The sequence below is a fragment of the Pongo abelii genome, chromosome 2 (assembly GCF_028885655.2).
Source record: "Pongo abelii isolate AG06213 chromosome 2, NHGRI_mPonAbe1-v2.0_pri, whole genome shotgun sequence".
In the NCBI taxonomy this organism is placed as follows: Eukaryota; Metazoa; Chordata; class Mammalia; order Primates; family Hominidae; genus Pongo; species Pongo abelii.
Genome location: NC_085928.1, coordinates 96949950 through 96974545, shown reverse-complemented (window position 1 = coordinate 96974545; position 24596 = coordinate 96949950). Strand labels below are relative to the sequence as shown.

General features: G+C 39.3%; 1 protein-coding gene across 7 annotated transcripts in view; it reads right to left on the bottom strand.

The window, feature by feature from the left end:
* Positions 1 to 24596, bottom strand: part of DNAH12 (dynein axonemal heavy chain 12) — a 269970-nt gene that overhangs the window by 76303 nt on the left and 169071 nt on the right. For 4 of the 7 annotated variants that reach the window (XR_010139196.1, XM_054552001.2, XM_054552002.2 and 1 more), the window contains exons 46-55: positions 20680 to 20813; positions 20045 to 20207; positions 18951 to 19031; positions 18425 to 18605; positions 15800 to 15927; positions 13709 to 13798; positions 12293 to 12433; positions 10115 to 10356; positions 8935 to 9082; positions 8488 to 8633 (exon numbers count right to left, since the gene is read on the bottom strand). Coding sequence is in view for 6 of the 7 variants with exons in the window: in XM_054552001.2 (XP_054407976.1) it covers positions 8488 to 8633; positions 8935 to 9082; positions 10115 to 10356; positions 12293 to 12433; positions 13709 to 13798; positions 15800 to 15927; positions 18425 to 18605; positions 18951 to 19031; positions 20045 to 20207; positions 20680 to 20813 (1454 nt within the window). In the remaining variant the exon portion in view is untranslated. Of the gene's footprint in view, positions 1 to 8487; positions 8634 to 8934; positions 9083 to 10114; positions 10357 to 12292; positions 12434 to 13708; positions 13799 to 15799; positions 15932 to 18424; positions 18606 to 18950; positions 19032 to 20044; positions 20208 to 20679; positions 20814 to 24596 lie in introns of those variants that run through there. The other 3 variants (XM_054551999.2, XM_063722056.1, XM_054552004.2) reach the window with 2 other exon arrangements.

Sequence of the window (24596 nt, the reverse complement as noted above, 5' to 3'; positions counted from 1 at the left end):
TCCAAGTATACCTTGCTCTAGGTATGAAAATAATACTAGGCTACATTTGAGATCTTTGAGCAGTCTGAAGAAAGCAGCATCATCCATCTATGTTTCTGACAGAGGTGGTAATTTGGAGGAAAATAAGCTTTGCTGTTAAGTAGCCAAAGCAATGTATAAATACTAAAAAAGGAACACACTATTTTGCATTTTATTTGTTTGTCTCCTACCTCCACCTAGGAGACATAGTAAGTATTTTCATCATGGTTGAAACATAGCAAAATCAGAACTTAAGATATAGACTAAAATGAGATATTCAAAGATAATTATAAAAAACTAACATTTCTTGAGCACTTATGTGCTAAGTGCTTTCTCACAACATTTCTATGAAGTAGGAGTTATTTTCATTTACAGATGGGGAAACCGAGGCATTGAGAGGTCAAATACATTACCAAAATCTCAAGACAGAAAGTGAGGAAGCTTGAACCCAAATGTCCTGACTCCAGAGTCTGAACTGCTCTCAACCACTGCACAATATTATAAACAGACAAACTGTGAGAAACTATAAAGAGCAAGCACAATGATTAATTATAAACTATGGTCACAACAGCATGACTGGCTAAAAATCCTTCTTCCTCCTAGTACTGATGGATAAAATATGACATTATTTTAAATGCACTGGTTAATTGAGGCTTGCATTTAAAAGACACATACATACATTCACACATAACTAATACATAGATACAGAAAAACACAGGTGCTGAAACAGATAAAACTAAAATCCAGAACAGTAAGTTTGTGAGCTAAACTGACACCTGGACTTGGGAAGAGTGTCAGTCTGATAACCTAGAGGCTCACTAGGTCCATATGTGGGGGGAGGCTAGTACTGAGACCTTTGCATTAAGCTGAAACTCACAAAAGGCTTAATGAAGTCACTGACAGAAAAATTTCAAGCCTATGCATAAAGAGAAAAGAAGGAAATGTTTTGATTCCCATCTCATATCTGGCTAGGAAAAAGTGTCCCCTGAAAATATCAATGTGTAGCTGTGGGTCTATATCTCATACACGTTTAGGATATAAATTCATACCACCTACATGACTGAGGAAACTCCAAGATGGAAAATTAACATGTTTGTGTCCAGCAATACTCCAAAGAATCCTGAAGAAGTAAAGGCAACACACACACTGCAGCTGAAAGTAGATTTGAAAGTTTACCCCTACTGCCACTCCAGTGGTTCCCTAACTGAAGTTTAGTCTTTTTTATTCTTGGAAAGCATAATATATATAAATATCAAAGATAAGAAAAATTTTAATGAAATGTCTTCTTTTAACATCTTAACATATACTCACAGTATTCATTTCTTAGAAAATGACTTGTTCTTTGATTTTAGGCTATTAATGGTAAATTACTTTAAAAATGTATTTATATTTCTTAAGTGTAGCATTTCATACTAAAAATCACTGAATTGTACAATTTAAAAGGGTAAATTTTATGGTACATGAATTATTTATCAATACAGCTGTTAAAAATGATGGGAGGTGGGGGCACTACAGATGCCTGTAGTTCCAGCTACATCAGGAGGCTGAGCCCAGGAGGTCAAGGCTGCAGTGGGCCATGATTGCACTACTACACTCCAGCCTAGGTGACAAACTGAGACCCCCATCTCAAAACACACACACATACACAAACACACGTGCATACACACCTGGACACATCAAACTGCTGAAAACTAAAGACAGAGAAAAATTGGAAAATTTCCAGAGGGAAAAAAAGACACATTACATAAAGAGGAACTAAAGTAAGACTTAGAGTAGACTTCTCATCAGACTATGTAGGTCAGAAGCAATGTAGTGACATCTTGAAAGAAAAAACAAAAAGCCCCAAAACAAAAGCAAAAAAACAACTGTCAACCCAGAATTCTAAACTCAGCAAAAAAAAAAAAAAAAAATCTTTCAAAATGAAGATGAAATAAAGACTTTTTTCAAGGTTGGTTAATAGATACAGAAATGTAGTTAAGTAGAAGGCATAAGATCTAGCATTTGAGTGCAGTAGGGGAACTATAACAATAGTTTATTGTGTAATTCAAAACTGCTAGAAAAGAAGAATTGGAATATTCCCGACATAAAGAAAATATAAATGTTTAAAGTGATGAATACCCCATTATCCTGATTTGATCACTGCACATGGAATGAATGTATTAAGATATCACATATATCCTTGAAATATGTACAACTATTACATATTAATTTTTTTTCAAAATAAATAAATTATATCATATTTATTTGGGAATGGGCATTGCAATGGGAATACACATGCCATAGTAAACGTGCATATTCAGGGAGGTAAAGGAAGATAAAGATTTTTAAAGGATAAAAGAGGGGGATTACATAATTGTTTTGAATCAATTATCCTTGGCTACAAGGATCAATAACACTAGTGGCACCAGTCCCAAGTTGGACAGGCAGTTGCTGGCAGATGTCATCACAAAAGTATTTTTTTATGTAAGTTTGCGATGGCCTTTGTAAAAGATTGTGGTTTTTGCAGATTCTTTTCTAATAGTTCTCGTTATCAGGCAGTTGTGCATGAGAACCTTCCCCAGCTCCATTTGTGAGAATTTTTAACACAAGTGATTCAATTTTGATTCTTTTTTTTTTTTTTTGAGACAGAGTCTCACTCTGTAACCCAGGCTGGAGTGCAGTGGCGTGATCTTGGCTCACCGCAACCGCCGCCTCCCAGGCTCAAGCAATTCTCCCGCCTCAGCCCCCCGAGTAGCTGGGACCACAAGCAGGCACCATCACGTCCAGCTAATCTTTTGTATTTTTAGTAGAGACGGGGTTTCACCATGTTAGCCAGGATGGTCTCGATCTCCTGACCTCGTGATCTGCCCGCCTCGGCCTCCCAAAGTGCTGGGATTACAGGTGTGAGCCACCACGCCCGGCCTCAATTTTGATTCTTTTTTTTTTTTTAATTAAGTATTTATTGATCATTCTTGGGTGTTTCTCGGAGAGGGGGATGTGGCAGGGTCATAGGATAATAGTGGAGAGAAGGTCAGGAGATAAACACATGAACAAAGGTCTCTGGTTTTCCTAGGCAGAGGTCCCTGCGGCCTTCTGCAGTGTTTGTGTCCCTGGGTACTTGAGATTAGGGAGTGGTGATGACTCTTAAAGGGCACGCTGCCTTCAAGCATCTGTTTAACAAAGCACATCTTGCACCGCCCTTAATCCATTTAACCTTGAATTGACACAGCACATGTTTCAGAGAGCACCAGGCTGGGGGAAAGGCCATAGATCAACAGCATCCCAAGGCAGAAGAATTTCTCCTAGTCAGAACAAAATGGAGTCTCCTATGCCCACCTCTTTCTACACAGACACAGCAACAATCTGATCTCTCCTTCCTTTCCCCACACTTCCCCCCTTTCTTTTCAACAAAACCGCCATCGTCCTCATGGCCCGCTCCCGATGGTCTCTGTCTCTTCGGAGCTGTTGGGTACACCTCCCAGACAGGGTGGCCAGGCAGAGGCGCTCCTCACCTCCCAGATGGGGCGGCCGGGCAGAGGTGCTCCTCACCTCCCAGACGGGGTGGCCGGGCAGAGGCGCTCCTCACTTCCTCCCAGACGGGGTGGCAGCCAGGCAGAGGCGCTCCTCGCCTCCCAGACGGGGCGGCCGGGCAGAGGCGCTCCTCACTTCCTCCCAGACGGGGCGGCCGGGCAGAGGCGCTCCTCACATCCCAGAAGGGGCGGCCGGGCAGAAGTCCTCCTCACTTCCCAGACGGGGCGGCCGGGCAGAGGCGCTCCTCACCTCCCAGACGATGGGCGGCGGGGCAGAGGCGCTCCTCACTTCCCAGAGAGGGTGGCGGCCGGGCAGAGGCGCTCCTCACTTCCCAGAGGGGGCGGCCGGGCAGAGGCGCTCCTCACTTACCAGACGGGGCGGCCGGGTAGAGGCGCTCCTCACTTCCCAGACGGGGCAGCCGGGCAGAGGCACTCCTTACTTCCTCCCAGACGGGGTGGCAGCCGGGCAGAGGCGCTCTTCACTTCCTCCCAGACAGGGTGGCGGCGGGGCAGAGGCACTCCTCACCTCCCAGACGGGGCAGCCGGGCAGAGGCGCTCCTCACTTCCCAGACGGGGCGGCCGGGCAGAGGCGCTCCTCACTTCCCAGACGGGGTGGCGGCCGGGCAGAGGCGCTCCTCACCTCCCAGACTGGGCGGCCAGGCAGAGGCGCTCCTCACTGTCCAGACGGGGCGGCTGGGTAGAGGCGCTCCTCACTTCCCAGATGGGGCGGCTGGGCAGAGGCACTCCTCACTTCCTCCCAGACGGGGTGGCGGCCAGGCAGAGGCGCTCCTCACCTCCCAGACGGGGCAGCCGGGCAGAGGTGCTCCTCATCTCCCAGACGGGGCGGCCGGGCAGAGGTGCTCCTCACTTCCTCCCAGACGGGGTGGCGGCCGGGCAGAGGCGCTCCTCACCTCCCAGACAGGGTGGCCAGGCAGAGGCGCTCCTCACTGTCCAGACGGGGCGGCTGGGTAGAGGCGCTCCTCACTTCCCAGATGGGGCAGCCGGGCAGAGGCGCTCCTCACTTCCTCCCAGACGGGGTGGCGGCTGGGCAGAGGTGCTCCTCACCTCCCAGACGGGGCGGCCGGGCAGAGGTGCTCCTCACCTCCCAGACGGGGCGACCAGGCAGAGGCGCTCCTCACTTCCCAGAAGGGGCGACCGAGCAGAGGCGCTCCTCACTTCCCAGAAGGGGCGACCGGGCAGAGGCGCTCCTCACATCCCAGACGATGGGCGGCCGGGCAGAGACGCTCCTCACTTCCTACATGGGATGGCGGCCGGGCAGAGGCACTCCTCACTTCCCAGACGCGGCGGCTGGGCAGAGGGGCTCCTCACTTCCCAGACGGGGTGGCGGCCGGGGAGAGGCGCTCCTCCCAGATGGGGCAGCGGCAGGGCAGAGGCTGTAATCTTAGCACTTTAGGAGGCCAAGGCAGGCGGCTGGGAGGTGGAGGTTGCAGCCAGCCGAGATCACGCCACTGCACTCCAGCCTGAGCAACATTGAGCATTGAGTGAGCGAGACTCCGTCTGCAATCCCAGCACCTCGGGAGGCCGAGGCGGGCAGATCACTCGAGGCCAGGAGCTGGAGACCAGCCTGGTCAACACGGTGAAACCCCGTCTCCACCAAAAACACAGAAACTAGTCAGGCGTGGCAGCGTGCGCCTGCAATCCCAGGCACTCGGCAGGCCGAGGCAGGAGAATCACAGGAGCCCGAGGCAGGGAGGTTGTAGTGAGCCGAAATCACGGCAGTACAGTCCAGCTTTGGCAACAGAGGGAGACCGAAAAAAGAAGGAGAGGGAGACCAAAGAAAGGGGAGAGAAGGAGAGGGAGACCGAAGAAAGGGGAGAGGGAGGGGGAGGGGGAGAGGGCATATTAATTTTTTTAAAAGATTTTTTTAGACCAGAAAAAGAAAAAAGCTGAATTCACTGCCAGTAGACCTGTTCACATGAAGTGTTAAAGGACATTCTTCAGGCAGAAGAAATGTGAAACCAAACAGAAACTCAAAGAAATTAAGAGTTCCCAAAATGGGAAAAAGATGAAGGTAAACATAAGACTTTTTTCTTATATTTAATCACTCTAAAAGATAAATTATTGTCTAAAGTAAAAATAAAGAGAATGTATTATAGAATTTATGGCATATGAAAAAGTGAAATATATAACAGCACAAAAGACAGAAAAGAGATAGAATTATACTGTTGAAAGATATTTACGCTACATATATAATAGCATAAAATTATTTGAAGATATTCAGTAATGAACTAGAGATGGATGATATTATAAACACTAGCACAAACACTAAAAATAGGGAGTGTTTAACCAATAAGCCAATGTGGACATAAAATGGAATCATAAAAAAAAATTCAGTTAATCCAAATCCAAGTAGAAAAAGAAAAAAGAACAAAGAACAAAGGAGACAAATAGAAAAGAACAAGATGGTAGATTTAAATCTAAGTGTATCAATAATTCCACTAAACGTAAATGATCTAAATACTGTGATTAAAAGTAGAAAGAAAAAGAAAGTCATTTTAAAAGCAATTCACAAGTCCTCACTAAAATTAGAAAGACTAAAGGGACAAAGCAGTGAGGAAATAATGGATAACTCAACAAACAGTGCTGGAGTAAATGGCTATCATTATAAAAATAAATAAAATTACCTTTCTTCATGTCCAAAAATGCAAAAAGAAGGAAGCAAACACGAGAGTCCTAATTGTAAAAAGTATACTGCTTTTCCAGGTCATGACTCTTTTTCTGAGAACTACACTCCTGGTCTTCAATACTCATGTTTGTTACTCTGGCTTGGGCCCTGCAGCTGTAAGTTACTAGACCTAAGGTGAATATTTGTCCTAAGCTAGACCAAGCAGATGTTTTTCACAGGAATTAGAAATTGGACTCAGTGGTTACAGTTAATCTATATTACTCAACTGATTTTTTTTTTTTTTTTTGAGACAGAGTCTCGCTTTGTCACCCCAGCTGGAGTGCAGTGGTGCAATCTTGGTTCACTGCAACCTCCGCCTCCCAGGTTCAAGCGATTTTCCTGCCTCAGCCTCCTGAGTAGCTGGATTACAGGCGCACACCACCACATCTGGCTAATTTTTTTTTTTTTTTTGTATTTTCAGTAGAGATGGGGTTTCACCATATTGACCAGGCTAATCTTCAACTCCCGACCTTCTGGTCTGCCTGCCTCAGCCTCCCAAAGTGCTGGGATTACAGGCGTGAGCCACCGTGCCCAGCCCACAACAGCATTTTCTAAACTGCAATTTAAACAATCTGAATGGTCATGAAACACATGGAAATGGGTTCTAAAACAGAATTAACCGACACAAGGGTCTAATATTCTGCTAAACAGAATGATCTCTGCTCTACCACAGAACACATTTTTTATAACTAAAATATATTCTTTTTCAGATTATATTAAATTTTGCTTATTGCTTAGAAGTTTCAACCTAAGTATCTTTGCTCTCAAGTAAAGTTTTGAGCACAAACTCAATATATGATTATATACATTCTTATTTTATTAAAACAATACTGACAATATAAACAGGAGTTAGTTGTTTTGAAGCTTCCAGAAAGATTTGCAAAGAATATAAAACAAACAATAACTCAAACTTTCAGGATGTTAGATTTCCTTATATCTTTAATTTATCTCATCTAAAAGAAGACTGAAATTTCCATTATGGTTTTAAAGGCAGTGAGTGTGATATCCTATTCCACAATTCACTCCAGCATAGTAATTAAGAGCAAGGATTTGAAAGTCAGATTGCCTGGATTCAAATTCTGACTCTATCACTTATTCGCTAAGTTATCTTTACTAATTTAAAATTACTAAATCATTCTGGGCTTCAATTTCCTCATCTATAAAATGGGATAATAATAATACCTAACTCACAGGACATTGTGAAGATGTAGGGCACTTAGACTAGTACCTGATAAATCTAAGAGCTCCATAGTACCTATCACAGCATATTTGAGACACAGTCCCATGAAAAGACTTTTAAAATTAGATGATAGTGTCACTACATAACCATTATAGAAAACTATTTCTCAAAGGAAAGTAGTTTTCCAAGTTTTTCAAAGTGATATAAATAAAAGGATAACAATAAAGGCCATTTGAAAAGTTTTTATAATTATCAGACTAACAATGATAGCAAATAAAAAAGGTACCCATGAAATTGCATAAATTATCAAGTTATAGTATCTTGAAGATGGGTAGCAATACCTAGTTAAAACAAGTACATTGTATAGCCAGAAACTAGAAATAGTCCAGATGTCCATCAGTAGGAGAATACATAAACAGTGATATATTCATAAAATGGAACTCAGCAACAAAAAATAGGAACAGAGTACCAATGCATGCAATAACATGGATAAATCTCAGAAAAAAATATGCCAATAACGTATACATTATGATTCCTTTATATGAAATTCTAGAAGTAATCCATACAAAAATAACCTAGGCAAAACTAACCTATGGTGGGAAATAATCAGAACAATTATTTCCTGGGGTGGGATGAGGGTAGGGATTTACTGGAAAGGAACATAAGGAGACTTCCCTGGTGGTAGTCATGTTTTGTATCTTGATAGAGATTTGGGTTACACCGGTGTGTTATCTTTGTTAGAACTCACTGAACGGTATGGTTTTGTGTATTTCATGTATGTAAATTTTACCTCAAAAGAATAAAACATAAGCAAATATTGAACTTTAGTTGATGATATGCATGCTGAAGTATCTGGAAGGAAGTATACCTATGTCTGCCATTTACATGGAAATGCATTTTAAAACATGGGTTGATGGAGTGATAGAGGGAAGGACAGGTACATAATAAAGCAGCAAGAATACTAAAATGTTAATTGCAGAATCTAGGAGGTAGTAGTTATATTGGTGCTTATGATAAAATTCTTTCAATGTTTCTATATGTTTGAAAACTTTCAAATAAAACAACAGAAAAAATAAATAGTTTATATTTCTTACCAACGCCTAGAGTTGTTAACGATCACTCCGTTATCTATGGAAAATGTATCTGTTGGTAATCCAGCAATATTCCAAGCTCTAATTTTTACTGGATCACCCAGGGTTTTACTCAACAAGAACTCCTCTGAACATGGGATTTTTTTCTTCTGTAAGAAATAAACAAAAATCTGTTTTCCTTCACCTTGTTAACTGAAATATTTTTTAAATTAAAATATTGGTTTAATTGTCACTAGGCATTATTTAATAACTCTAAGGAACAGAAAGAAAAGAAATTAAAAGTTGAATGGTGGAAGTATTTTACTGATGAAACAAGAAGCAAAAAAAGAAAGACCCCATGTTTTCAGTTATTTCTTCTTTTCTGCTGTTATTATCATCCTTTCCCCCAAAATATCCCAAAACATACTTTGGATGTTCTAAAACAAGACTTACAAAATATAAATCCACTACCTTGCACAACATGCTCCAATCTTTTGTACATGTTTGTCGAAAGCCAGAAGTGAAAGCACCAAGGTAAGCTATTACTCCTGCTGATACTAAGACATCGCCAGTTAAATTTTCATATGTTATCTGAAGGTCATCTGCAGCTTGCGACCATCTGTGCCATCAACCAAAGGCAAAACAGATTTACAACAGAGAATGATGTGAGACAGTAATTGAAAGGGCAAGGGCTTCCAGTCCAATTCTGTAACAAAAAGCTATAAAATGTTGGACACCTGCTTATCTGTAAAATGAGGTTGGAACCCTTCTAGCTCTTATATGCTATAACATGTATCTAAATTATGTGAATGACAATCTTCCTTTCATTATTAGAATATTAGACATTTCTTAGAGGACTTGGCCCTTCAGAAAAAGCAAAAACAAACAAAAACAAATAAACAAAAAAACCCAAACACCAACATTTTGCCTAATAATTTTCTCTTGGATGATTTGGTCTAGTGGCTGTGCTATTTGTTTTAGTATTTATTGTTAGACTGTAAAACATAGGAACATTTGCAATTCATTACCAAAAATTACATTTAAGCTGTATAGAAGCTGACATATTAAGATTGGTATTTTTTCCATTTAATGAAACCCATACAATAAAAAAGTGTATTCCAAAACTATCTAATCTGTACTACAAAGTCTTGTCAAAGATATATTATTACTTTATCATGCTATTAATTCAACAAATAGAATAAATGAAATAGCTGGCTGTCCAATCCAAGTAAATACATTAGAATAAAGCTTACCAGCTTTGTTAGATTAAGCCAGTTATATCTTCCTTAACATAAAATTTAACCAATGAACCATGCATTCACTACTCCCTCCAAACATTACAAAAAATTTTGAACGTACATAAAATTGGAAAGAACTGTACAACAAACAACTACATACTTACCACTTGGATTTAAAAAATGGTTACCATTTGCCTTGTTTGCCTCTTTTAAAAGACCATGTGAAAGCAATTTGTAAACACCATCCTCAAGACTGATATCCTTGTTTGGAAAAGCCTGGCCAGGTGTCTTCTAGAATGTCCCACATTCTCAACCAGCCATTGTAAAATCAGTAATCACAATAAATACCCAAAGAAGGTCACATATTCAAGGCTGACGTTCCTAAATCTTGTTAAAACAAATAGAAATCTGACCTTGATTTTTCTCCACCCAGTCCTCCAATTAATTGTGAGGCTCTTTCAAGTTTCTTAGCACAGAGTTCCACCTGGTCTTCTAAAGCAGCCTTTTCCTCTGTTTTCTCAAGAAATGTCATTTGTAAATTTTCCAGATGATGTTCTACTTCTGCCAGTTCTGCTCTCTTCTGATTCAAAAGCTCCATTGTCTCAGCTAAAGACTTCTGAGCTTCTGATAAGCGAGCTTTCTTAGGAGCCACTACCTTTTTGGGAAGAATATATGCAGATATGATGTGTACTATGTAAAATTGATATCTATATAATTCCTCCCTTATAAATATTATGGATTAGAAATGCATTGTAATAAATTATATAAACATTTTGCCTTAAATCTTCTGTTTTTACATACAAAGTAAAATACACCTATATATTGTATAAAATAGATAAATCTGGACTAGCAAATTGTTACCTATAAAATAGATAATTTATACTGGGCTAACAAAATGTCAAAATATGTGGCAAAAAATGTCACAAGATGTCTCAAAATAATAAGTAGGTGTCACTTAACTATTGTCAAATAACAGAGAAAAACATATAACATGGAATAATAAGTGTTTGTTTAAACACATGAATATGTTTTGGGTGTTTTTTTTTCCTTTCCAAGCTTGTGATTTTCTTCCCAGTCAGACTGACGCTTACATCTGCCTTGCCAGGATTAGAGCTGTGATGGTGGAAATAAAAAGGAAGAAAACCTCGATGCTCAGTTTCACTACCAAAACTGAATTTTCCCCAACAAATCTTGAAAAGCCACACTTGACTGAGAGAAAAGAGATTTCCTAAAGTTTTTTTGTTATGCTCATCAAGCTATCAAGAATGCAGTTTGGCCAACTGGATCACCAAGCGTCCTCCAAGCCCTTGGTACAAAGAATGTAGAAGATGACCAGAGACAGTGTGTACCTGTTAGAAAGAAGACAGACCTAACTCTTCTGGTAAATTGCCATGAATGAAGCTGAAGGCAGGGAGGGACAAGAGAGAGAGAGCAGTGTATCAGACACAAAATGCCCTGCTTTCTCTTTGCTGCATTGAAATCATGAAAGAAAATGTGTTAAATAAGTAGACAGAAAGCAGGAAGCTCCCTTTTCTGCTTCTGACTTCAGAGAAGACACTGCTGCATATTTCCCTCCCATGCTTCTGTATCAACATGGGGCAGCTTGTATCAGAATAAAAATGGCAGTGTGGAGTTATAGAGTGGGAAGGCAGGAAAAAGCCTGAGTGCCTTGGCTTCTCTGCTTTGTAGAAAGGATCCACAAGATTCTACACATCTGTGGAACATGTGGAAATTAGCTGAGCTACCATGAGACTACTGTGTGAAGGGACAAGATGTTTAATGGAAAGATATCCTAGATAAAATTAATTTTATTTCTTTAACAAGTTTATTCAGGTCTGCTCCTTTGAAATTAACGAAGTCTCTACCTCTCTATAAGGACATGTACATATATCATTTAGGAAGACCTTCCCAATTATTACAGCTTGATCATCTATTCTATCTTCTGAGCTTGTTTTAAACACAAGCTACCACATATTTTCTTCTACCTTTTTATTTATATTTCTTTCTTCCTTAGGTAGAATTCTGCAAGCTGCAAGGGCAAAGCCTTTGTTGCCCTGGTCCTCTGCTAGCCAAATTTACAAAATGCTCTTAACTATTCTCTGCTCTCCCAGAAATTTGGACCCAGTGGGTATTCCATAAAAGGTTCTATGTCAATGCATGTTCTTGTTTCAGGGGATCTTTCCATGCTCTGCCTCTTAACTCTACTGGATCTTCTTACTTCTGATCCTTTGAATCAACTTTTTAATCTGGCACTTTCCCCTTGATGTTTTAGATTTTTCTTTGCTTCTGCCTCATCAAACCTTAATTCTCTTTTGTCCTGGGTCCTAAAGCTATAAGTAAATCTGACTAATTCTACTCATCATCCCTGCTCCTGCATCACTACCACCCACACCAGCCCCAACCAGGTTATGTTATGCACAAATATTCTCCTCGTCTACTAGGTGTGCAATCAATATATGATAATACACTACAGCAGGACAACTTCTCTCTGTGGTCACTTTGAGAAACTTCTTAACCAGTAAATATAAGCACAGATTTTAATTCCTGGGAATATCTTAGTAAAACATAGATGGTGCTAATGTTCAAAATACCTTTGCAACTCTGTCGTACACTTCCATGGCCATAATCCACTTACACAGACCCTCAGCTGCAGAAGAAGCTTTAGCAACCTTAGGGGGATCAAACTCAGGGTTCGTTAAGTATTCACTACGAATCTTCTGCATAACAGTCACCTATACAACAAAGATTTAAATTTTAAAATTTCAATATAGATCACATAATCATCAGATGGAAAAAAAACATATACAATAAAAACATTTGTATAAAAAAGTTAATGTTGGCTTTAAAAGCCAAAATAAGTATTTTGAGATAATTTAAAAATAAGCATAATTGTAGCAGAAATACATCATATTTGTGAGCAAAATATGCAAATGTATTACAGATATTAAGGCAAAATGTTTCTTCCAAAAATATTAAAAGACTTACAAGTTTAGGCCGGGTGCAGTGGCTCACACCTGTAATCCCAGCACTTTGGGAGGCCAAGGCTGGCAGATCACTTGAGACCAGGAGTTCGAGGCCAGCCTGGCCAACATGGTAAAACCCTGTCTCTACTAATAGTACAAAAATTAGCTGGGCATAGTGGCGGGTGCCTGTAATCCCAGCTACTCAAGAGGCTGAGGCAGGAGAATTGCTTGAACCCGGGAGGTGGAGGTTGCAGTGAGCCGAGATCCCGCCACTGCACTCCAGCCTGGGTGACAGAGTGAGACTCTGTCTCAAAAAACAAAAACAAAAAAAAGACATACGAGAACAAATGGAAACAATGGAAAAGAACAATTAAACATTAAGAATAAGAATTTGAATAGAAAATAATATGCTATACTTTTTAAATCTTTTTTTTTTTTTTTTTTTGAAACGGAGTCTTGCTCTGTCGCCCAGGCTAGAGTGGAGTGGCACGATCTCGGCTCACTGCAAGCTCCGCCTCCCGGGTTCACGCCATTCTCCTGCCTCAGCCTCCCGCGTAGCTTGGGACTACAGGCACCCGCCACCACGCCCGGCTAATTTTTTTGTATTTTTAGTAGAGACGGGATTTCAAAGTGTTAGCCAGGTTGGTCTCGATCTCCTGACCTCGTGATCCGCCTGCCTCGGCCTCCCAAAGTGCTGGGATTACAGGCTTGAGCCACCGCTCCCGGCCACTTTTTAAATCTTACATAAATTTGTGTATCAGATTTCTTAATAATTATCATAAGAAGACATTTAGACAACTCTTTCAAGTCAATTATACACTAAAAGAGTATCTTATTAAATAACTTTTTAATTATCTGAGACAGGAATGGTTTTAAACATTATGAAAATTCATAGTATCATTAATAAATGTAATATCTCTTTATTAATTATCTTAATCCTAAAATGGACTATTTCTATATGTGTTGTAAACTATTGCATCATATTAACGTTCTTAAACATTTTAGCCAAGTCACATTTATAGAAAAAAACCCAATGCAACTCACTGGAATGTTGTCCTTGTCATATTCTTTCAAATCTCTTAAGAAATTCATATCTCCCAGAAGTTTTTTGCTAGGTCCCCAGTAATCTAATATCTACAAATAAAATTTATGGAAATTTGTTAAATTTGCAAGTAAAAATGCTAGATGCAAAATTTTTCTTCTTGAAGTTTAAGAGGCATTATCCAGAGAAACTAATCGTATACTTTTGGTTTGTTTTGAGATGGAGTCTCGCTCTGTCACCCAGGCTGGAGTGCCGTGGTGCAATATCGGCTCACTGCCTCCCAGGTTCAAGTGATTCTCCCACTTCAGCCTCCCGAGTAGCTGGGACTACAGGCATCTGCCACCACACCTGGCTAATTATTGTATTTTTAGTAGAGACAGGGTTTCACCATGTTGGCCAGGCTGGTCTCCAACTCCTGACCTCAAGTGATCCACCTGCCTCAGCCTCCCAAAGTGCTGGGATTACAGGCATGAGCCACCATGCCCAGCTTAATCATATACTTTCAAAATATCAACTTACATCTCCTTGGAAATTAAGACTTTCCTCAAGAACATGTTAAACATAAAATATTTTTAAATATGGAAATGCATTTATAGACTGAATTTGTTTAAAAAAGTAAACACTGAAAGGAAAATAATGTGATTATTTCTTTTGAAAACCTGAGCTACTTGCATAAACGCCATCACAATTTCATATAAGAAAATAAATTTTTATTACTTCAAAATTTATTTTCCTTTATTCTTTGACTCTTTCAAATAAGAAAAGTAACAAACTTTTTCTTAAACACGAACTCCTCACTTACCTAGGCTCTCCAAGTGAAATTAAAGGAGAAAGCAGAAGGCCAAAGAGTACACGTTGTTCTGCCAACCATAGGGTAAAAGCACATGCTACTTATACTGGCAAAAGAGCTGAAATAACCAGCTGAAAGTTTTTTTCTACTTCTGGAAGCCTGATAGGGAGGGAGGGGTGTGTGTGTGTGTGTGTGTGTGTGTGTGTGTGTGTGTGTGTGTGTGTGTGTGTGTGTGTGTGTGTGTGTGTGTGTGTGTGTGTGTGTGTGTGTGTGTGTGTGTGTGTGTGTGTGTGTGTGTGTGTAAATGAGAATAACTTAATAAGGTAAGAGCCTATTTATTTTCTTTATTATCTCAATGAAGGACAGAATGGCCAAAAAAAAAAAAAAAATCTAATTCTTTAATTCAAGAATTTAAACCCAGGTATTAAAAAAACCTGAGAAGAAAATTAGTCTGTAAATTCAGTTTAGAATGAATACTATGCCTTCCTTTTTAAAGGATGTATCCTTGAATAATAACTGTAATAATAACAGCTAACATTTATTGTGCACTTATTGTTCGTGAGGCTTTATACCTAAGAACTTTATATGTATTAACTAATCTAATTCTCTCACTAGCTTTTTGAGGTAGATACTATGAGTACCGTGTCTTTTTTTAATGGAATTCCACACATGTTAAATACCTTAACCAAGGTCACACTGCTAGTGGGGTCCGGATTTCTGAATACAGACATTCTAGCTCCAGGGCACATGCTTTTAACAACTTTGCTATACTGCTTAACTCAGATTTTTTGGAATACCCAGAAAGGATCTTAGCTGGAAAAGTACAGGTATCTCAGTGTTCATTTAGTTCCAAGCCCATGGTAGTGGAGAATTCTGCATAGACAGAAAAGGAGATGGAAGCAACTAGAACCACATTTTTTTTTTTTTGAGCTGGAGTCTCACTCTGTCACCCAGGCTGGAGTGCAGTGGCACAATCTTGGCTCACTGCAACCTCTGCCTCCTGGGTTCAAGCAATTCTCCTGTCTCAACCTCCTGAGTAGCTGGGATGACAGGTGCCCATCACTGCACCTGGCTAATTTATATATTTTTAGTTGAGACGGGGTTTCACCATGTTAGCCAGACTGGTCTGGAACCACGTTTTTTGACACTACATTGTCTTAGCTTTACCCTGGAATATATACAGACAATATCTGGAAAACAATGTTTCTTCCCTAATTTGGGTACTGTTGATATTTGATAATAGTTGCTGCTGACAAGTTCTATACATTCATGAATATGATTCAAATCTGTGTCAAGTTATTACCTTGCCTCCAGTCCCTGAAGGATCTGAAATTTTTTCTGGTTTTATATCTTTCATGACACAAACAGCAGCCATAACTAGTTTAACACCAGATGGAGGATTCTTCATTGATTTCACAATCGTAATGTCGGCTGGCTAAAAGAAAAAAACAAAAAACAAACAGGACATCTTCAGAATAGTTTACTTTTAAATAATGAAAAATTTTAAAGTAATGTTGGGGAATAATAAAAGCATCCCTTTTTATTTGAAATCAAAGTTGTTTTTTTTCTTTTACTTTAGGTTATGAAAGAATTAGCAAAAGAGAATTCAGCACAGATTAAGACTAATGGTTCTCAAATGTTGGGAGGGGTCAGTCATAGATGCCTATGAGAATATAATGGCAGCTATAAATCCACCAGAAAATATAATTTTTCACATATACAGTCACATACCACACCCATACGTGGAACCTAGGTTAAGAATCCTAATTTAGACAAAGACTTAACTCTATATTTGCTTATATATATTAGTTGTATTGAAGAAGATGAAAGAAGAGGTACGTCCCAATTCCAAACCTATTTTCTAAAAAGGTATATATTGTTATAATAGATAGTATAGATTCACTTACCCACTCCAATATATTTCTGACATTTCTTGCAAGATGCAAATGCTGGAAAGCTAACAACTATATATCTTAGTTTTTCATGCAACTGGAGTTCTGGGTGAGAATTAGATTCCAGATCACTTGAGTGATACTAGAATTCAGATAATAAATGGGGTGAGTGGCAGGGTGCGAGACATCCATTGTGACAATATAGATTATAGTGGAGGTTACGTGGCAGTGTAGGAAGCTCTGCAGGCTTCCTACTCAGAGAGACAGCTGCTCTAGTAGACCATTTCTGCAGCGTGGCTTTGTGAGTCATTCCTGGAAGCTCAGCCTGGGAACTGATTCTTTTACCTCTTCCAACAATTCTGTAATCCATTTATAAAATTCCCTGAAGAATCTTTGTCTACTTATACTAAATAAAGTCCAACTCTCTTCTCTGAAACTGAACTCTAACTCAGGTAATACAGCATTTGATATGAGGAAGGGTATAAGCAACAGACTCTCAATGAAAGGGGAACCTAATATTAATGATCTAAATTGGTGAGAGTTTGAAGGCATCAAGAATCCTGTATCAGGGGATGGAGTGCTGCAAGTTCATGGAACATAAGGAGAAGTTACTTAAATTAATGCTCATGGTCACCTAGAATGGAGTGCCTCTTAAAAAAGGCTTTGTCAAACTAAGTAGCTGCTGTAATAAATCTCTAAGGAGAGAATGCAGAAAGATCACAGGGTAATAAGTGACTCTTAAATGTGCCAGAAATTAGCCAGGCATGGTGTCATGTGACTGTAGTTCCAGCTACTCAGGAAGCTGAGTTGGGGCGGGGGGCAGGGAGGTTTACTTTAGCCCAAAAGTTTCAGGCTGTGGTGAGCTGTGATCACATCGCTGCACTCCAACCTGGGTGACAGAGTGAGACCCTGTCTTTAAAAAAAAAAAAAAAAAAAAAGGAGAAAAGAAAAGAAAAAAAGTACTGAGAGCATGAAGAAAGAATATAATAAGCTCAGAGTTTTAAATTCCTGATTCACAGCACTAGGAAATTTCTATAAATGCCGTAAAATAATCTTGTCTTATAACTACAGGGCTGATGTTACTGAAAAATCAGAGTTTGATCCTGTGAGATGCTGAATTATCCATAGGTTGAGTTTACAGTCTTGTCAGGCCTGTTACATGAAAGAGTATTGATTAGGAAAAAAGGCAAAGAATGGGACCTGAATACAATGTTGACTCCCTACTCAACAGATGCTATCTCTCCTGCTGTGCTTGGTGCAGTTGTTCTGGTCTTGCCTAAAGACCTGTAAAAAGTTACGTACAACATAATGTGGTACAGATAGGTGCCCCTCACAGCTGTACTGGAAATGGCCTTTAAGTTTTTCTGTGTATGCAAGTCCAGGAGGCTGCAGAAGACTAGCTCCACACTGTACTTAACATACGCCTGCTGGTCCATGTACAGAACCACTTTGGCCTCTTGGAGTCTATTCGTCTCATTCCCACTAGAATATCCTGAATGAAAATTATAAATAATATATAAAAAGCAAAAATAGGCCAGGCACGGAAGCTCATGCCTGTAATCCCAGCACTTTGGGAGGCCAAGGTGGGAGGATCGCTTGAGCCCAGGAATTTGAGATCAACATGGGCAACATAGGGTGACCCTGTCTCTATAAAAAAAAAGTTTAAAAAGATTAGCCAGGCATAGTGGTGTGTGTCTGTGATCCTAGCTACTGAGGAGGCTAAGGTAGGAGAACCATTTGAGCCCAGGAGATGGAGGCTGCAGTGGGCCATGATTGCACTACTGCACTCCAGCTTGGTCAACAAAGTGAGACTCTGTCTCAAAAAATAAAATAAAATAAAATAAAATACAATAAAATACAATACAATAAAATAAAAACAACAATATATCAAAGGTAAACTGTTAAGAGGCAAGTTTCATTTGATTGGACAAAAACAATATAATATCACCCACTGAAATACAGCCACTTCTAATAAGCCAAATACCCATATTCAGCTTCCCTTGGTTGATGAAACACAAAGTAGCTAATTCAGACACTTGCCTTAAGTGTATCCAGTGCAGACAGAGCTGCTTCCAAGGCTGGAATCGCCTCAGCTAGGTCACTTTCACACTCATTTTTCAGAGCTTGGGCTTCTTCAGCTTTCCCACTGGCTATCTCTTCATCCAATTTCACAAATTGTCTTTTCGCTTCTACTTGTACAGACTCTATCTCAATAACCTAAAGAAGTGAAAGATGAAGACAATTTCTCAAACACCCTATTGCTTTCTCAATCCTAGACAAAAGAATATTTGAAAATTAGGGAATCTAACATATCATTTTGAAGGATAGAAGGGTCTATAATAAAATGAGGATAAATACAAATACATGTGAACTAATTTGGAAATGGGCTTCACAAATTCCTTCAAAAAAGACAGAACACACGTTGGACCCAGTGAGATAGCCAGTCAATGGAAAAGGGTAAAGTCTCTAAAGTCTAGTAGCAAAACATTAACCCTTATTTTGAAGGCTAATTTTATGTATTTCAATTGTCCTTTGACATCAAAAACATTCAGGATACTCTACCTGCATCATATTTGCATTTTCAATTTTAGCTTCCTCCAATTTGGGCTGTAATTCAACAAGCTCCATTTGCATTTCACCAACCTAAAGAAACAGTTTATAATATGATTAAAGTTTCCATTGCTATAATTGCTATTGAAACCAAATGCAGAAAATAGAAATTTAAATGTATCCATAAAAGTATTGGAGCAGAAAATCTTAACTTTTTGTTCTAGTTCTTTGCATGATAAACAAAACTATGTAAGTGTGGGCCAGGGCCAAGCACGGTGGCTCACATCTGTAATCCTAGCACTTTGGGAGGTCGAGGCAGGTGGACTGCCTGAGCTCAGGAGTTTGAGACAAGCCTAGGGAACATGGTGAAATCCCGTCTCTACTAAAAATAAAAATATTTGCCAGGTGTGGCAGCATGTGCCTGTAATCCCAGCTACTTGGGAGGGTGAGATAGGAGAATTGCTTGAACCCGGGAGGTGGAGCTGCAGTGAGCCGAGATTGCACCATTGCACTCCAGCCTGGGTGACAGAGTGACACTCCATCTAAAAAAAAAAGTGTGGGCTAGTTTTCTTCACAAAAGACCTCAGTAGGAGAATGCAGTCACCATGGAAGAAATGTAGATTGAAAACAAAGCAGCATCTCAGAGTATTCCTGATATACTATGTGCATGACATATGATACAAAGATCAGCCAACCAAACCTCTATTACTTATGTTGAACTAACACTAGTAAGTATTACTATCACTTGACTCATTAAAAAAACCACAAATCTTATATTTAACCAGCTTTTACAATAAAAAGCGACCTAAACTTGTATTCTCTTAAATGGTAAAAAATTAATTAAAAATAAAACATGATATATTTGAGTCTGTGTGGTCTAGGCAACTTATTGAACTTCTGTAAAACTTACTGTACTCACTTGTAAAATGAGGATCATAAAAGTGTCTACCTTATAGAGTTGTTACGAAGAATAACTGAAGGAATAGATGTGAAAGACACAACAAAGAGCCTGGCATATCACATATTCTCAATAAACTGTAGCTTGTATTATTATTTCTTATACTTCTCAGTATATATTACCATTTTGAGCAGCTCATCAAATTTACCTGAGACTCAGCAAAAGCTAATTTGTCAAGCCCATTCACGTATCGTTGTTTTGCTTCCATGACAGCTTGTCGCTTCTGTGTCAAAAGCTGTCGAAATGAACCAATGAGTTCAAGATAAGAAGTAGCAGTAACATAGTTATGTCGTCCTAACTCATGCAAGAACCTAAAAGAGAGGCAGATAACATAGCTCACTTTAAGTAATGGATTTTACAAAAAGGTAAATGCAACATACCATTAACAGACATTTAATAAAGATTACATTTTATACAGAAGCTACTGAGTACTTGAACATTTTAAGACTCTAGAATCCTACATATTACCACATTATAATTTCTTGTCTTTAAAATATCAACTAGCGGTGACATATTTAAAATACACAAATCAAGTGAGATCCTATCTTTTAAAAACCCACAAATCAACAAATATGTCTAATAAAAGATGAACTACAACAAGAAAGAATCAGACTATTTCACATGTTTCATAAGCCAGGAGGATCTAACTTGGTAAGAGACCCAAGATATCACGTAAACCAGGTTAAGTACAGTAGGAAAGGGGATAGCAAATACATGTGAATTAATTTGGAAATGGGCTTCACAAATCCCTTCATTGTCATTTTTAAATTTACTAATATTAACCTTTCTGAAAGATCCATAATGGAGGTGTGAAAGTGTTTACAGATTGGAACTATCTCTTGTCGTTCAACCTCAGTAAGCTCCAGTGTTTCTAAGAATTTCAAAGCTACACGTTCAAGAGCATCTTCAGGCCATGACTAAAAATAAGAAAAAGAAAAACACTTGAAATTTAAGATGAACAGTAGTCTCATTCCAACTCCATAAGTTAATGCATAATAAGTTACATGACTTTGTATGGGAGAAAAATTTGGTGTTGAGAAAATCAAAACTTTAATGAAGAAAATAGAATAAGAGGGACTGAGGTCTCTGAAAGACCTAATATTCTTATATATTAAAATGAAAAAAGGATAATATAAAGGAAGGATCAATGAAATTTTAGTTATCAAAGATATATTACACTGTCTTCCCAACTCTTCCACTTGGATGTCTAGTAGGCATCCCAAATTTATCATGACAGTGGCAGAAGCTGCTAGTTGCCCACCCAATATCTACTAGCCCCTTCTTCCTTAGGACTCCAATTTTATTCTAGATAGCAATATACCCAGCTAAAAGACTCAATCTCTTAGACTCCCTTGGAATTCAGAATGGCCAATGACACATAAGCAGTTGTTGGGTGGGGACTTCAGGGAAGACTTTTTAGAGAGTTATATAGAGCTGGGATATCGTTTTTGGCCTACTTTCATTCTTCTACTTCTTGTTTGGAACATGGTTGTGAACAATGGCACTCCAGCAGCCACCTCAGGTCCTAAGTTACTTTGAGAATGGAAATCACATGCTAAGGAGAGTAAAGCAGAAATAACTTGGGATCCTCATGACTTTGTTAAGCCACAAAAGCCCCACTCTGCTTACCTTTAGATTTTTTTTTTTCATATGAGAGTTAAAAAACCCAGTGTGTTTAGTTTGGGTTTCTGTTACTGGGAGACCATCATAATTTCTACTATAACGTCCAAAGTTGATTTCTAAATTTTCTTCCCTATAAATTTGCTTCCTAGCCAGTCCTCTCCATCTTAGTGAAATGGTTCCTTCCTTGGCTTTCCTGGAATATGCCAAGCATGCTCCTACCTCTGAGTCTTTGGACGTGCTTTTCCCTCTGACCAGAACCCTCTTCCCTCAGACCTCCATGTGGTTCATGCTCTCACTTCCTTCACATCCAAGCTCATATACTGACTTATCGGGAAGGCCTTCCCAGAGCATTCTTTATATAAACAGCATTCCTTCCCCCATTACTCTGTCTTTTATACTGAGTTTTCTTCTCAGCACTTACCAACACATGGCATATCATTAATCTTTATTTGCTCACTGAGTATTTTCCAGATTTCCTTTCATTTAGTTTCAATAATATGCTTATAATTTTTTTCCTTTGTGGCAGACAATATGCATTTTAAGACCAATTTTTTTTGGTGTCTAGCCTAAGCACATACTGCCAGTGTATGCATTTTTTATTAATAGATTGTTATATTCATGTGATCCAATTGTACCAATACATATTTTAAATCTAAAAAGAGACTTCTAAAGAACTTCTAAAGATTAGTGAAATTTGATAAAATGCCAGGTTAAATGTCATATAACTTACACATCATTAAAAAACATTACAGAGGCTTAGATTGGATTAAGAAAATGTGGCATATATACACCATGGAATACTATGCAGCCATAAAAAAGGATGAGTTCATGTCCTTTGTAGGGACATGGATGAAGCTGGAAACCATCATTCTCAGCAAACTATCACAAGGACAAAAAACCAAACACTGCATGTTCTCACTCATAGGTGGGAATTGAACAATGAGAACACTTGGACGCAGGAAGGGGAATGTCACATACTGGGGCCTGACATGGGGTGGGGGGAGGGGGGAGAGATAGCATTAGGAGATATACCTAATGTAAATGATGAGTTAATGGGTGCAGCACACCAACATGGCACATGTATACATATGTAACAAACCTGCATGTTGTGCACATGTACCCTAAAACTTAAAGTATAATAAAAAATAAATAAATAAAATAAATTACAACATCCTCTTTCTCTTCCCCCACCTTTCCCATGCACTTCTTCCTGTTTTAGTCTTCCCTTTAGTGTTTGTCACCAGTTCATGTATATTTTATCTTGTGTATATTTACTTCTTTATCTTATTCACTCTTTGTCCCCTCCATTAAAAAGCAGGTCCACAGGAAAAAACAAACAAACAAACATTACAGAGGCTTATATTTATGTTCTGGGTGCTTCATTTTTAATCATCCTGCTAATAATCATGCATATTTAATACTATCTGTAGCAGTTAGAATATTTACGACTAAAGAGGCAGAAAACCAGTCTTACTGTATCTTCAAAAAAAAGAAGATGCATATTCTTATAGAGTAATACCCAGAAGTAGGGTATTTCCATGGTTGCTTCATTTAGAAGCTCAACTGTATTATCAAGTATTCACGTTCTTTCTGTCTTGTTGTTCCCTTTCTCAGTGCACTTTATTTCATCCTTGGGCTTGTCCCATTATGGTGACATGAAGACTGCTGCAGCTATGGGCATCACATTCTCAAGCAACAAGATTGAGAGACAAAAAAGGCCCTTTTCTTACCATGTGACTCCTTTTATAGTGAAAATACTTTTTTTCCCCAAAGTTCCCCAGCAGACTTTACCTCAAGACCCATTGGCAAGGAATGGTTCATACATGGGCTCAGGCATAAAACAATCACTAGCAAGAGAAATGAAAGCATACATATATATATAAATATATATATACATATATATGTGTGTGTCTGTGTGTATATATATATATATATATATTTTTTTTTTTTTTTTTTTGAAATGGAGTTTCACTCTGTTGCCAGGTTGGAGTGCAGTGGCACAATCTCGGCCCACTGCAACCTCCACCTCCTGGGTTCAAGCAATTCTCCTGCCTCAGCCTCCTGAGTAGCTGGGACTACAGGCGTGCACCACCACACTGAGCTAACTTTTGTATTTTTAGTAGAGATGGGGTTTCACCATGTTGGCCAGGATGGTCTCCATCTCTTGACCTTGTGATCCACCCACCTCAGCCTCCCAAAGTGCTGGGATTACAGGCGTGAGCCACCATGCCTGACTGAGAGCACTAATATTGACTTAGGGTCAGGCACAATGACTCATGCCTATAATCCCAGCACTTTGGAAGGCTGAGGTGGGAGACAAGCTTGGGCAACATAGAGAAACCCTGTCTCTATAAAAAATTTAAAAATGAGCTGGGCATGGTGGCATATACCTATAGTCCCAGCTACTCTGGAGGCTGAGGTGGGAGGATTGCTTGAGCCCAGGAGGCAGAGGTTGCAGTGAGCTGTGATTGCACCAGTGCACTCCAGCCTGGGCGACAGAGATCCTGTCTCAAAAATATATATATATTGACTTAGACCAACCATGATTCAGTCCCTCTGATACATAGCTACACGGAGGGTGATTTCCCAAACAAAACCAGAATGCAGTTGATAATAAATAGGCAAAGAGAATAAAACAAATCAGTACCAGAAACTATTTTTTTTAAAAAAAATTATCCAGGGTCAATGCACAGTCCACATTCTATTGGGCATAAAACAATTAAATAGAAGGTACCATGAGCTACTGTTCTCAAGAGTATGAATACCAAATGGTTTTACACAGACAGTGACAGTCTGTCTTAGGTGAGGCAATGGCCTTCATCATTTGCTTCCAGCACGACTGAAATTGTTGCCCAGTTGGTTTTCCTGTCTCTTGTTTTGCCCTACTCCAATTCACCCACCACACAGCTTCCAACTGTTTTGGTTTTTTTCCTAAATGCAGATTATCTAAAAATATGTTGATGCTACTGTGATATCTCTGGTATAAAACCAAATTCCTGGGAATACCTTGCCAATGTCTTTGTAACCTGGTACCCACCCAAAGCTCCATCTCAACTGCTGCTGCCCTTAAAATGCCA